We start from the raw sequence: 12,997 nt of genomic DNA, 5'->3' as shown, positions 1-12,997 counted from the left end.
GTGTTACGCCCACAGCAATTCCCCAATTTGTACTCATCATCACAAGTCCGTTCATATTGGTTTTCAAAGATCAGACTTGAAGATGCCTCAAGGCAACATAATATGCGCGTCGATCATACCTGGGAGTTGGGCATATCAGGGCATCCACAGTGTGTGCCAAATAGAGGTGCCGAATTGCAAATTTGACTTTTGGCACCGCATCTCTCCACTATGAAGCTGGTGCCAAATTCAGAAAGTTTGGAACCGGAGCAACTAGCTGCTCCGGTGCTAAATTTCGTTGGAGAATAAACAAATCGACCGAGACTACACCACCTCGCGCCATGGCCACGGAATCGCTGCCCGAAGACGCAAGGCGCTGGGCAGAGGTGTGCGGAGGCGCCGCTCGACGGGGCGCTGGGCGCAGGAGGAGGCGCTGGGCAGACGCGCTGGACGGGAGGCGCTGTGCGGGAGGAGGCGCTCATCTTGCCCATGTCCACTTCTGTTTCTCCAATCCTTTGAGCCCCCGATCTACCTCGAGACTAGACGCATGCTGATGAAACTTGGATGGTCGCGGAGCTCGTCAAATGATGGTTCCATTTTTATGACATGCAGGAGGAGATTTTGAATGCTTGGAGTCGATTTGAAAAGAGATTTGGAAGAGAAGTTCTACAAAGCTGCTGTATCGAGGGGAGAAGATGGACGTTCTGTCACTGCGGCAGTTGACTGGAGAGAGGAAAAAGATAGGACAATATAATTTTTTACTAGCATGATGGCTCCCATCAGAACAGATATTTGCCACCGGTCACATTGGAGTAAAAATAGCAATATGGCATCATGCAAATACTGCTTTGTTGAAGCATTTGGCTTTGGCACACTGTATAGTCCCTCATTGTTGAGAACTTGCGACCATCCTCAAGCATTCCATACTCGTCGTGTCATGGTGTGCTCTTGTTTTTAGAAGCAACTTTATTCAATCACATCTATTACAGGTGGAGTACTAATGCTTCGGAGCATTAATCCAAAAAATTGCAAAGTAACTACTGTAACTACGATTAACAATTACAACGTGAAGCCAGATTTTTCATTGTTAATAGTTTTATTGAGTTTAAGGTTGCTTCTTGTAAGTATATTTGTGTTTTTTTAAACGTGTATAACCTTTTCTTTTTAGAACTTTAAACAACGTGTAACCGTATTTGATTTTTTTTGACCGTATTGGTTTTTTTAAACGGTTGTATGTCTTTCCTGCTCCTGGACCCTCCTGGAGCCCGTGCGGCCCATGGTTTTTGAGTAGCCCAGTCGACATAGACTTCTTCTGGGCCTGGATTTCAATCAATCGTCAATGGGAATTCCAAGGGAATGAAAAGGGTTGAGACGGTCGAGAAGGCGCAGTGGAATCAGAATCCAAATCCAAATCCAAAGCGAGAGAGATCGCGTTCGGGGAGGGGCTCCTCCTCGCCGCGCCGCTCTCCATGGCGGCCTCTCCCACCTCGCCGGCACAAGTACCCCCGCCGCCGGACGCTGCTCCTTCCGATGATGAGTGGGGTAAATAACGACCCATCCACTTCTGCGCCCTCGTTTAGCTAGCTCAAAGCCCTCCTTCCGATGCTCTTGTTCTCTTGCCGTGATTGTGTAAAAGAGATGTTCGATTGAGGTGGTGAATGATTTGTTCTTTCTTCTAGCCATGCTGATCCATGTGGACAGAGCTTGCTAATTGCTATTATTCAGAAATTGCTTGGGACATATCTCATATATATCAAACATGCTCCTTTTCATTTTTGAGGAATAACAACGGTAGCGATTCAAGACAAGTATGGATCACCTGGGAAATAATCATGCTAGGTTTTCTTTTTACAGAACGGACATGGTTTGTTGAAGTGTTCTACGCTTATCTTTATGTGAGATATCCACAAACTGACTGAAACTAGTTGTGTGATGGAGCAATATTGAGAAATTTTGGGTGGAAAATCCTATTGCTTTTGGTGAATTTTTTCTTATTTCGTACTTAGTATAAACTGTAAGATCTGCCAGTTTTAAGAAATCAACTGGTGAAGGGCATCCATGTTTTGACATGTAATAGGTTGAACATACTGTATGCCTCCTTTTGTTGCACATAAGTTTCCACTCAAAACCATAAAGTTTACTACTCCCTCGGGTCTTGATATTTTGGTGCCTTCTGTGAATGAGTACTTCATGATTCAGTTTGAGAATTCTTTCTTCTGATAAAATTGGTGATGATAACTGAACGGTCTGATTCTTGTTTCATTCCCAAGCATGCCTAAATATGAGCCTCATTTCAGAAAATCGTCATTGAATAGAAAGTTAAAGCTCTAAATCTAATCTAGTTATGATCATAACTTCTTGCACATCATAGAGCTATCTAATCAGCATTTAATCAGGGTGCCCCTTGTGTTGGGGCTACCTTGTGTTGGGGCTGATACCACGGTGGTAAGACCTCCTTGTGTTGGGGCTGATACCACGGTGGTAGACCCCCTTGTGTTGGGACTGCCAACCAGGGCTCACAAATAAAGGCCCCTCGCTGAGTTTGTTCCCCACGCGTGTGGTCGAGCCGGCATTCAGGTAGCCTTTCCTCGACCTACAAAAAAAGCCTTTTGGGTTTCTTCCCCTAAGGGTCGAGCATTTAGTCAGAGAGAAATGTAAACCAGGTTCTGTTTCTCTGTCAAACTTACTTAGGAATATTTTTCTTCCTTAAGCTGGTGATAGGAATGTTTATCAGACCTTAAGGTGTTGATAATCGTCAAGAGCATCACTAAACCCCTTCCACCAGGCTGTTATGCTAGTGACCTATTACTAGCAGTGTTTGTATCATGAAGCTTGAACATGTACTACTCCCTCCGTCCCGGTATCTAGGGCTGATTTTGCAAATTGCTATAATCAAGACGCGCGGGGAGAGCGACCAGGAGAGAAAAAATCTCCTTAATTAGTTGTGACCCCGATGCCCTTTTTTTTCCTCCCGTAATAAACTCCCCCTAACTGCCTAGAGTTGTTTTAGGAAAGGCTTCGTTATGATTTGTTACAAGGAGGGAGAAAAGTAATAGAGGAGCACGTTTCGGGATGGACCAGCGATTAGTGAGCAGTTATTGCAGCGGTAATCGATGGGAATGAGCTTGGGCTCCGAAGCGAAATTGATGGGATCAGGTCCCGGTGAGAATGCCTTAGATATCCGAATTTTGTTTTCGGGTAGATCGGCCTTAGATACCCAGACGGAGGGAGTATTTAGTAATGGTATTTTTAATTCATTAGTTGAGCACCAAGCAGAGTTTTGCAGAAGTGCATTAATGCACATGTTTATCTTGTAGAGCTGAGTGCAAAAGAAGAGCTCAGAAAGCATCACATCATTCAAAATGCTTCATACCATCCCATTATTATCCAGTGAATCAAAATGCATTGTTAGGGTTCTGAGTAGTACCACCACAAACTTCTAAAATTTGTAGTTTTGGGACTAGGCTCCTCCATAAACCTACAAACCAGTAGAAGTGTAAAACCTGTCCACATTAAAATCAAATATACTTTTGTCAATTGTTCTTCAAAATCTGTTGCAAGACATGAGGTGAATTTGGTTTCTTACAATGTTGATATAATTACAGATGCAGATGGATTTGTTATTCCTAATTTGACTAATCAAGATGATGATGATGATGCTACACCTAGTGTCCCCAAAGCCATTGAGCGTGAACCTACACAGGCAAGTTCTAGATTATTTTTTTCCTGATCTCCAACCTGAGATTTACCTGTCAGTAAATTTTACACTAAACAATTACTGGGCACTGGTGTTGATTATTATTTCATTGCGATGTAAATCCGTACGTGAACAGGCAAAAGAGGAGAAGATGTACTTTGGACCTCATGGGGCACCACCATCTCAAGCAAAGCTGCATGAGCTGAACACAGTTGGCCGTAGGCAACGCTTCAGAAACAAGCTAAAGGAAGCAGACAGGAAGCCCACTGGCAATGCTCAGGAGAACAAGGTGGAAAGCCTGAGAGAGCTCATGGGGGCTAAAACAGATGGCACGGGCATGCCGAAGAGTTCTCGCCGCGACTGGCTTGACCCGCACTGCCGTGAGTCAGAATTCGATAGGAAACCGCGCTAGGCGACTGCCAAATGATGTCTCCTTTGCTGAAAAGCTTGACAAGACTGTACACCTATGTGGGTTATTTCCCGAATAATAGGTCCTGTTTGTCAGCAAATGCATGGAGAGAAATGGCTCATGGGGTGATCCCAGCTCTGCTATTTTCCTACCTGTAGTATCACAGCAATCTTGCTATACTAAAATGCTTTTCAACACTTTTCCCGTGTCTGGTTTCTAATGAATATATGTATTGGCGCGTGTATTGTATGTGTGTACGCCAAAGTACCTGACATGTATACGTTCAGCTCGTCCATAACATCGTGCTTAGATATATGTGTTTGTTTAACCTGGTTGAAGTTTCTATTTACTCGAACGGGTGGCGTTCAACCATTTTCCGCAAATCCATTGATGATCTTGAACTGTGGAGGGGGCACGTAAGCCTAACAAAACAGAGAGAATTCCATATTTGCCACTCAAAGTTTGTCCGGATGTCCAAATGTCCAAATTCTTGTTTCCAATTCTCAGTGGTATTTGGGCATCCGGGCAAATTTTAAGTGGCACATATGAAATTCTCTCAACAAAATACAGGGGTGCCGTGTTTTACGGCGGATCGAGATGTGTTACTCTACTATATAAAAATGTTGGCTGAAGAAACAGATTAACTACTAGAGAGAGCTTTGCAGTAGCGGAGGATTTACATACAAAACAGATGGGGAGCAAGTGAAGTAGTAACTCATATAGTGGCTCTCATCTCATAGCAGGCAGTGATGAAGAAGCAGGCCGTGGATCAACGGATGGGGGCCTTGATCCAGCCGTTGGCGAAGGCGATGGCGAGGATGACGAAGGGTGTGGACATGCCGAAGATGATGATGTAGGGCAGCGGCGTCATCATGGGGTTCTCCCCCTTCCTCTCCCCCGCGGTCTGCCAGTACCTGCGCGCATTTTTATCCATCCAAATTAACCAAGCCACTGATGAACCAATTAACCAACAACACAATTCAGAAACTAGAGCGGTAGAGCTTGATCAGTGGATGCTTAATTACTGCTCTGGTTCCTGTTCTTTGGTGATGAACTTCTTCTTGCCGTCAGACTTGGTCTCCCCATCTCCACCACCTGCATGCGTACAGACTCGAATTGAATCTTACATACAACAATAAAAAGGTACAGCTTGAGAGAACCGAGGAATCACAGAGTACCGAGCTGTGCGGAGATTCTGGACCGCCTACTAATGGTGCCTTTCTTGGACGGAAGAGGAAGGGTGGCTAAAGCGACAGAAGCACCGCTCCCGACGGCGAGGAAGGAAGGAGCAACAACCCTGGTGGCCATGGCTGATGGGTTCATCTGTGTTTAGGGTGTAGAGGAGGAAAAGAGCTCTCCTGCCTCATGCACGGCGGACCATATAGCGCGGCTGTTTGGTTTGCCTCTCCGTGCGACCAAGAGTTCACGCACAACTGCACAAGCTTAAAACACGGGGGGAGTTGGATAAGGTGAGTGCTACTTCCCCTGGCTCACTCATTATCTACGTCGCACCATTTGCCGCAAAGGCTCACAGGTTGTGGCCACGTGGTCCAGCCGTAAGCTGCCACGTCAGACTCCATCTAGTCGTATTTTGTTCAAATGTAGTTAATTTTGATTTTTAACAGCACTTTACCAATAAATGGGTGTCACATATTTTTGCCAACACGATTATATTCGACACTTTTAAAATGCCACGAATATAAATTTGACGTACTTTGAAGACAAATTGACGCACTTTGGGATGCGTTCGGTAATCTACCGTGATGTAGTGACGGCTCCGCGGCTCTGCCTGTCGCTTTGACATCAGACTCCATCAACCCATGGTGTTTGTAAAGTGGATCATTAGAAATCAAATTTGTCATCTCCGTTGAATTTAATCGTCGTTCTAGACTGGATATTTGGGCCGATGAAGTTAAAATGTGGTGCATACAATCTTATACGTGGTGTCTATATGTATTCTGCCGACATGGCAACATATATTAATAGATGTGTCTGCTTTCCGATCGAACGCAACCATTGCAATCTTTGGAAAATCCTTCTCCAATCCGCTAAACTAACAATTTCTCCCCGGTGCTGTAAAAGCTTCAATAATCTTGCGCCAACCTCCCCCATCCCCCATCCAACACAAAATACCTAATTCCTTACCGAGCCCATACAAATCCGCATCGAGCTTGACCGTTAGAAAATGGGTCTCGATTGTCAGTATGTTAGCAAGTTGGCGAAATACGCACCCATATAGGACCATATTATATCGTGGTTTCAAGTTCATTGATCCAAACGTGCGATTTTAGAGCACGAAGACTAAATTGAACCTGACGACAAGTTTATAATTACTAGTGCATTTTACTCCTAGCTTACATGACATCAGTGGAAACAAAATGAGCATAACCGTTATAGCTAATTAACATATGTTAATAAGACATTTGTTATGAATAGGAACGAGTATGTTGTAATCCATGCCTTAAAAGGAAACGTATCCACGATTGCTGCACCCCCTTCCCATCTCTATCTTAATGTAACCGACACTATTTGGAGGTATCCCTTGGGAGGGTATAAAATATCTCAATCTCAATAAAGAATCTAAAATGTTATCACTAAACATTGTCATTAGTCCCTAATTACATTCAAGAAAAACATCTGGTCTACTGTTGTCCATGTTGCAGTATTTTCATCCGTGTAGTCCAAGAGTGTTTCTCCATCCAGAATACCTAGCAATGTCATTCACCACTCGTCTGGCCAGCTTTACACCGCAGGTCCTTGATTTGTCGGCATCAGCAACCACAAGTTTCCAATCATGTGTATTATCTACGATGTTAAATTGTTAATCCTTCTTATACATGTTTGGTATTCTACGGTTTCGGTTTCGTCACCAAAGATTTGAAGATATATCAAGATGTTAATGACCAACTAGAGAAGTTGGCTTTAAAGTTTTGTCAAAAAAAAAGTTGGGTTTAAAGGGTATTTCTGTTGTAATTTTAGGTTTATCTGTGTTGAGAATAATTATTTATGATCAATTAGAATTAATTATTAGTTAATTAGGCAGTTAGTGTTGTAACCGTTTCGTGTCAAAATTGGGACGCGAATGCCCAAAACTTGGGACACCAATGCATGTATTGGTGTCCCTTCCCTTGTATAAATATGATCATCATTCAATGGAATGAGACATAGATTTCATTCTAACACGTTATCAGCCACGTTAGTCTCTCCAACAACAAAAAGAGCGACTCCAACAACAAAAAGAGCGAGAACAACAGAGAAGAAGAAGAAGAAAGGTGAGAAAAGATGGCAATCCACGATCTGCCCCTGTTCTTCACAGATCTCTTCGACTTCCTGGGCCAAGAAGCACGTCGTCGGCAACGAACTTACCGTGGCCGTCGCCGCTGGATTCCAAGACGCCGCTGGATCCGCACGGGTGGGCCCCGTGCTCGTCGTTGATGGACTCGTCGCTACTGGACTTGACGCCGCCGGGCTCCTCCAAGAACTGCACCGGCACCAGATCCGCCGGCTATGCCGGTCTACTCGCCGACGACGGCTTGGATTTTGAACGGACCGGCGGCCCCGATGCTTGCCGAAGACGATGATTGGGCCACTGTCCTGGCCCCTCCGCCTCCACCACCGGACATCCTCTTCTGCCTGGTCCACGGGGACGGCCCGTGCCCGACAAGGGACGGCGTCGTGCCGCCGCTCCCGTCGCCAACTCCGCCCGAGCCACCGATTGAGGACGCCGCTGCACCTACTCCACCCGGGCTCGACATTGACGCGAAGGACTCCGCCGGCGACGAACCGGGGCTTGAGGAGGTCCATCCGGAGGAAAGGCGGCTTCTCCGCAAGTTCGCGACCACCATGGCTGCACACCGCGCCGGTTCTGCTGCCGGCGGCTAGAATCCGGCGGCCCTTGGCCTTGCATATTTGAGAGTTTTGCTTCAACGATTAAGTCCCAAAATGGCATAAAAAAATGCCCAAATTAGACTTGATTCAAGAAAAATCTTCTAGTGATAAGCAAAATTTATCGCTATGTGACTACCTCAATTTAATATATGCGAAACACAAGGTACTATAGTTTTTCAATAACGGTAAAAGGCGTTGAATGTTCCGTGAGAACATACACCTTATTGAAAGCAGTGAATTATTCCGCGTAGTGCTGAGAGGTCTACATTGTATCGAATACACACAATGACTACCTTCAACGTGCTTTTCCAATATTAAATTAAAAAAATAACACAAGGTGCTACAGTCTTTCAATAACGGTAAAATGCTAAATGGCGTTGAATGTTCCGTGGGAACATACACCTTATTGAAAGCAGCGAACTTTTCGCGTAGGGCTGAGAGATCTACACCAATAATAGGTGATTATCTTCAAAGTGGTATTTGAGGTCTACACTATATGAATTTAACATTGATTAAATCTCATGCATTTCTTGCAATTTTTTTACAACAATAACCACAATATTTTGACTTTACCTGCTAGTAGTTGACAAAATCCATGTTTTTTCAATCCCATGTAAGACAAAATGACCGGGAAAGAGTTGGAGGAACTCGCCCTCGACGGTCAAAACTATCCAACTTGGGCAATGGGCGTAAAAGTGAGCCTTGCGTCATGCGGTCTTTTAGCTACCATACAACCTCCTCAAGAGGGACAACCGCCCATCGCAGATTTATACAAATATAATGCCTTATATAATATAAGGAACCACATCCATGCTGATCTCAAATTAGAGTATCTCATGGAAGAAGATCCATACACGCTATGGCTTGTCCTTCAAACTAGATATGAACAGCAGAAGGCCGTGATTTTGCCTGAAGCCACACATGAATGGATTCAACTACGCCTACAAGATTTTAAATCCATTGGAGAATTCAATCATGCCGTTCATAAAATTTGTTTAAAGTTGCAATTTTGCGAGAAGGAACCTTCTGAAGCGGAAAAGATTGAAAAAACCTTATCCACTATGCTTCCGGCTGATAGGATCCTCCAGCAACAGTATCGTGCACGCCAATTCAATAGATGTTCTGATCTTATCCATGTTTTACTTCAAGCCGAAAAGCATGATGAACTTCTAATGAGGAATCATCATCAGTGTCCCCTAGGTGCTGCACCTTTGCCTGAAGTACAAGCTAATTTTCAAAAAAACAAGTTCAATGGATCGGCTAATCGACCAAACAACTTCAAAGGCAAGCAAAAGGGCAACAAGAAAAATAAGCCACGTGTACAGGAAAAAGGGAAAGGCAGTTTCAAACCACAATACGACAAATCTAAAGTTTGTCAGAAATGTGGATGCTACAAGCATATTACAAAGAAATGCCGTACCCCTCGTCATTTGATAGATCTGTACCTCCGATCCGTAGGACGCAAGCAACCTGCTCATCAAGGACCAAGATTTGAATCACACTTCAATTTCCAATCCGACAATTCCAAAGAAGCCGGTTGTTCGCATGATATCAAGGACCCAAGCAACAACCCGACAATCCGATCGTCTGAGGATCTAATGAGCACGGAGAACATGATCATTGAATTCACTTCAAATGATATGTTTGGAGATCTAAATTAGTTCACCTATCTCCGAAATAGATATTATCTATATTTACGTTCCTAAGTATTGTTGTAAATAAATTATAGTGACCGTTGTCATCTATATTGTAATTACATTATTGTATCAGCACTTTGGTACCTACATATTTGACATATGTATTGTAAATTACAATATTGTATTATCAATTTAATACATAAATAAATTTGTATGTACTCTATATATCTATTAAGAATGATATTAAAATTCTTCCTTTTCCATATATAGTTTTCTACGGGAGTCAATCCAAAATGGACGAAGAACTTTGCCTTACTAAAATGCAAGGGAATATTTTGACAATCGCTGGACGCGATACATTAATTGTTGGCTCTGGACGTGCCATCATCACATTTTCTATGGGTACACAAATAATAATCGAAAACGCTTTATTGTATCCTGATTCAACCCGTACTCTAATAAGTTATAGGGATATCCGTCAAAATGGGATTCATATAGAAACCCACGATGACAACAATGAGGAATTTCTCCTATTTACAAAAAGTAACGGATGTGGCAAACAAATTCTTGAAAAAAATTCCTTCTGTATCGTCCAGATTGTACTATACATACATAAAACCTGTAGCTCATGTTGCGTATAAAATAATTTTTCAGAATGTCAATACATTCCAGACTTGACATGAATCACCTTGGTCACCCTGGTATTGGGATGATACAGAAAATTATTAATAATTCTGTTGGTCATAATCTTAATAAAACAAAATTCCCAAAATCTCAGGATTTTGTGTGCACAGCATGTGCACAAGGCAAGCTAATTTTAAGACCTTCTTATCTTAAAATACAAGCGGAACCACTTCAATTCCTGGAACGAATTCAAGGAGATATTTGTGGTCCTATCCAACAATTGTCTGGACCATTTAGGTATTTCATGTTCTTAATCGACGCATTTACAAGATGGTCTAATGTGTGTCTACTTTCCACACGTAACCATGCATTCGCAAAGATAATGAGCCAAGTAATTAAACTAAAAGCTCATTATCCAAAACATCGAATTAAAACAATTTGAATGGACAATGCCGCTGAATTCTCCTCACGGGCCTTCAATGATTATTGCATGGCATTAGGAATCGAAGTTCACCACTCAGTCCCATATGTCCACACACAAAATGGTTTGGCTGAATCTTTTATTAAGAGAATTAAGTTTATTGCAAAACCTTTATTACAGAATTGTAATTTACCAACAACTTGTTGGGCTCATGCGGTTATACATGCCGCTGATTTAATTCAATTGCGACCAACTGCATATCATACTACTTCTCTCCTTCAATTAGTATATGGAAATCCACCAAGTATTTCCCATCTGCGAAATTCGGTTGCGCTACATACGTACCGATCTCACCACCACAACGTACATCAATGGAATCACATAGAAAATTGGGGTTTTATGTGGAGTACAAATCACCGTCAATAATCAAGTACCTAGAACCTCTCACAGGGGATCTATTCACTACCCGGTACGCTGATTGTATTTTTAATGAGGATCATTTTCCGGCATTAGGGGGAGAATTAAAGCACCAAAAACAAGAATGCCAGGAAATCAACTGGAATGTCCAAGGCATTTCCGCCTCAGATCCACGTACTCAAGAAACTGAACAACAGGTTCAGAAAATTATAAATTTGCAACATATTGCAAACAATTTACCAGACGCATTTGTTGATTACAAAGGTGTAACTAAATCATATAATCCTGCACAAAACGTACCCGAAAGAGTGGAGATACCTATAAAATCTACTCAACTTCCTGTACCTACCGTTCAAAGGAAGAGGAGGAGAGGTACGACAACTAAAAAGGATCTAGCTTCCAGCAAGCAACAAAAGGAACAAACGAAGAAGCCGCGGCAAAGAAAAAAGAAGAATAGACCTTCTGAACATTCTTCTACAACAACAAATGTGAGTCAACATTTGATTGACCGAGATCAACTGGGTAATATACACCCAGTGGATAACCAACATCCACAACCCAGCTCAATAGTGCACTCAATTACTAATGCTGGGACATCGGAAAACCTGGACTTAATCGCAACGGGAAATCGCGAACAGTCACCAAAGGTAAACGAAATTTTCACAAATTACTTATACACTGGAGAAATATACAATAGAAAGACTACATTTGTCGACACTTATTTCTCTACTAAGATTGCAAACAACCTTCTAAATGATCCACCTCATTGTTTTCGTTCCGACTAGCCTAAATTGAAGAATGCAATTCAAGCAGAAATAGCCTCGCTCAATAAAAGGAAGGTATTTACAGAAGTAATACCTACACCTCCAAATGTTTTCCCAGTGGGATTCAAATGGGTTTTTGTCCAGAAAAGGAACGAAAACCATGAGGTGGTGAGATACAAAGCGAGACTAGTAGCACAAGGGTTCACGCAGAGACCCATCATTGATTTCAATGAAACATATTCTCCGGTTATGAGTGGAATTACTTTCTGATATTTAATCTCATTGTCTGTTCAAAATCATATATCTATGCAGTTGATGGACGTCGTGACTTCATATCTTTATGGGTCATTAGATTCGGACATTTACATGAAGGTTCCCGATGGAATCCAAATTCCGAATACTAACGCAAAACGCAACATGTACTGTGTAAAGTTGAATAAATCTTTATACGGTTTAAAACAGTCGGGTACAATGTGGTACAACCGACTAAGTGATTAAAAAGGGTTACTCTAACAATGATGACTCCCCATGTGTATTCATCAAGAAATCTAAAACAGGATTTTGCATTATCTTTGTATATGTTGATGAGTTAAACATCATTGGCAACAAATAGGATATAGATGAAGCTCGTAATCATCTAATGACGGAATTTGAAATGAAAGATTTGGATAAAACCAAGTTCTGCTTAGGTTTATAACTTGAGCACCTTCCTTCGGGAATATTGGTTCACCAAGCTACATATATCTAGAAAATCTTGGAGAAATTTAACATGGACAAATCCTATCCATGCAAAACACCTATGGTAGTTCGATCTCTAGACGTAGAGAAAGATCCATTCAGACCAAAAGGTGATGGAGAGAAAATTTTGGGATCTGAATTCCCATATCTTAGTGCCATTGGAGCATTAATGTACTTAGAAAATTGCACCCGGCCAGACATTACATTTGCGGTAAATGTACTAGCTACACACAGCGCAGCTCCAACAAAACACCATTGGGTAGGAGTCAAACAAGTTTTTCGCTACCTACAAGGAACTAAAGATCTAGGTCTATATTTCCAAAAAGAAAACCAAGACTCTGAATTAATCGGATACACTGATCCTGGCTATTTATCTGATCCCCACAATGCCAGATCTCAGACGAGTTTCGTGTTCCTACATGG

The 12,997-nt window shown here is 42.3% G+C and overlaps 2 protein-coding genes across 2 annotated transcripts; one reads left to right on the top strand and one right to left on the bottom strand.

Moving 5' to 3' along the window:
• The first annotated feature begins 1,345 nt into the window (after window positions 1-1,345).
• LOC100842010 lies at window positions 1,346-4,428 on the top strand. The gene is made up of 3 exons (XM_003562272.4): window positions 1,346-1,521; window positions 3,585-3,682; window positions 3,813-4,428. Exons 1-3 carry the CDS (start codon window positions 1,449-1,451, stop codon window positions 4,086-4,088), a joined length of 447 nt encoding a protein of 148 aa, XP_003562320.1. The 5' UTR covers window positions 1,346-1,448; the 3' UTR covers window positions 4,089-4,428.
• A 222-nt stretch (window positions 4,429-4,650) lies between these two features.
• Window positions 4,651-5,547, bottom strand: LOC100841706. The gene is made up of 3 exons (XM_003562271.4): window positions 5,264-5,547; window positions 5,111-5,180; window positions 4,651-4,999 (listed from the first exon to the last, which is right to left on the bottom strand). The coding sequence occupies exons 1-3, from the start codon at window positions 5,406-5,408 to the stop codon at window positions 4,855-4,857; spliced, it is 360 nt and encodes a 119-aa protein (XP_003562319.1). The 5' UTR covers window positions 5,409-5,547; the 3' UTR covers window positions 4,651-4,854.
• Window positions 5,548-12,997: the final 7,450 nt, after the last annotated feature.

Source organism: Brachypodium distachyon, chromosome 1, assembly GCF_000005505.3.
Source record: "Brachypodium distachyon strain Bd21 chromosome 1, Brachypodium_distachyon_v3.0, whole genome shotgun sequence".
NCBI lineage: Eukaryota > Viridiplantae > Streptophyta > Magnoliopsida > Poales > Poaceae > Brachypodium > Brachypodium distachyon.
Note: the sequence above shows the minus strand (reverse complement) of the source record. Positions and strands in the feature narration are given on the sequence as shown.

Bases quoted from the DNA above. Each gene is read 5' to 3' on its own strand.
- LOC100842010 (XM_003562272.4), top strand. From the start codon at position 1,449: ATGGCGGCCTCTCCCACCTCGCCGGCACAAGTACCCCCGCCGCCGGAC. The intron at 1,522-3,584 runs GTAAATAACGAC...ATATAATTACAG, and splicing joins TCCTTCCGATGATGAGTGGG to ATGCAGATGGATTTGTTATT. The intron at 3,683-3,812 runs GCAAGTTCTAGA...GTACGTGAACAG, and splicing joins TTGAGCGTGAACCTACACAG to GCAAAAGAGGAGAAGATGTA.
- LOC100841706 (XM_003562271.4), bottom strand. From the start codon at position 5,408: ATGAACCCATCAGCCATGGCCACCAGGGTTGTTGCTCCTTCCTTCCTC. The intron at 5,181-5,263 runs GTACTCTGTGAT...GTACGCATGCAG, and splicing joins CAGAATCTCCGCACAGCTCG to GTGGTGGAGATGGGGAGACC. The intron at 5,000-5,110 runs GTAATTAAGCAT...AAATGCGCGCAG, and splicing joins AAAGAACAGGAACCAGAGCA to GTACTGGCAGACCGCGGGGG.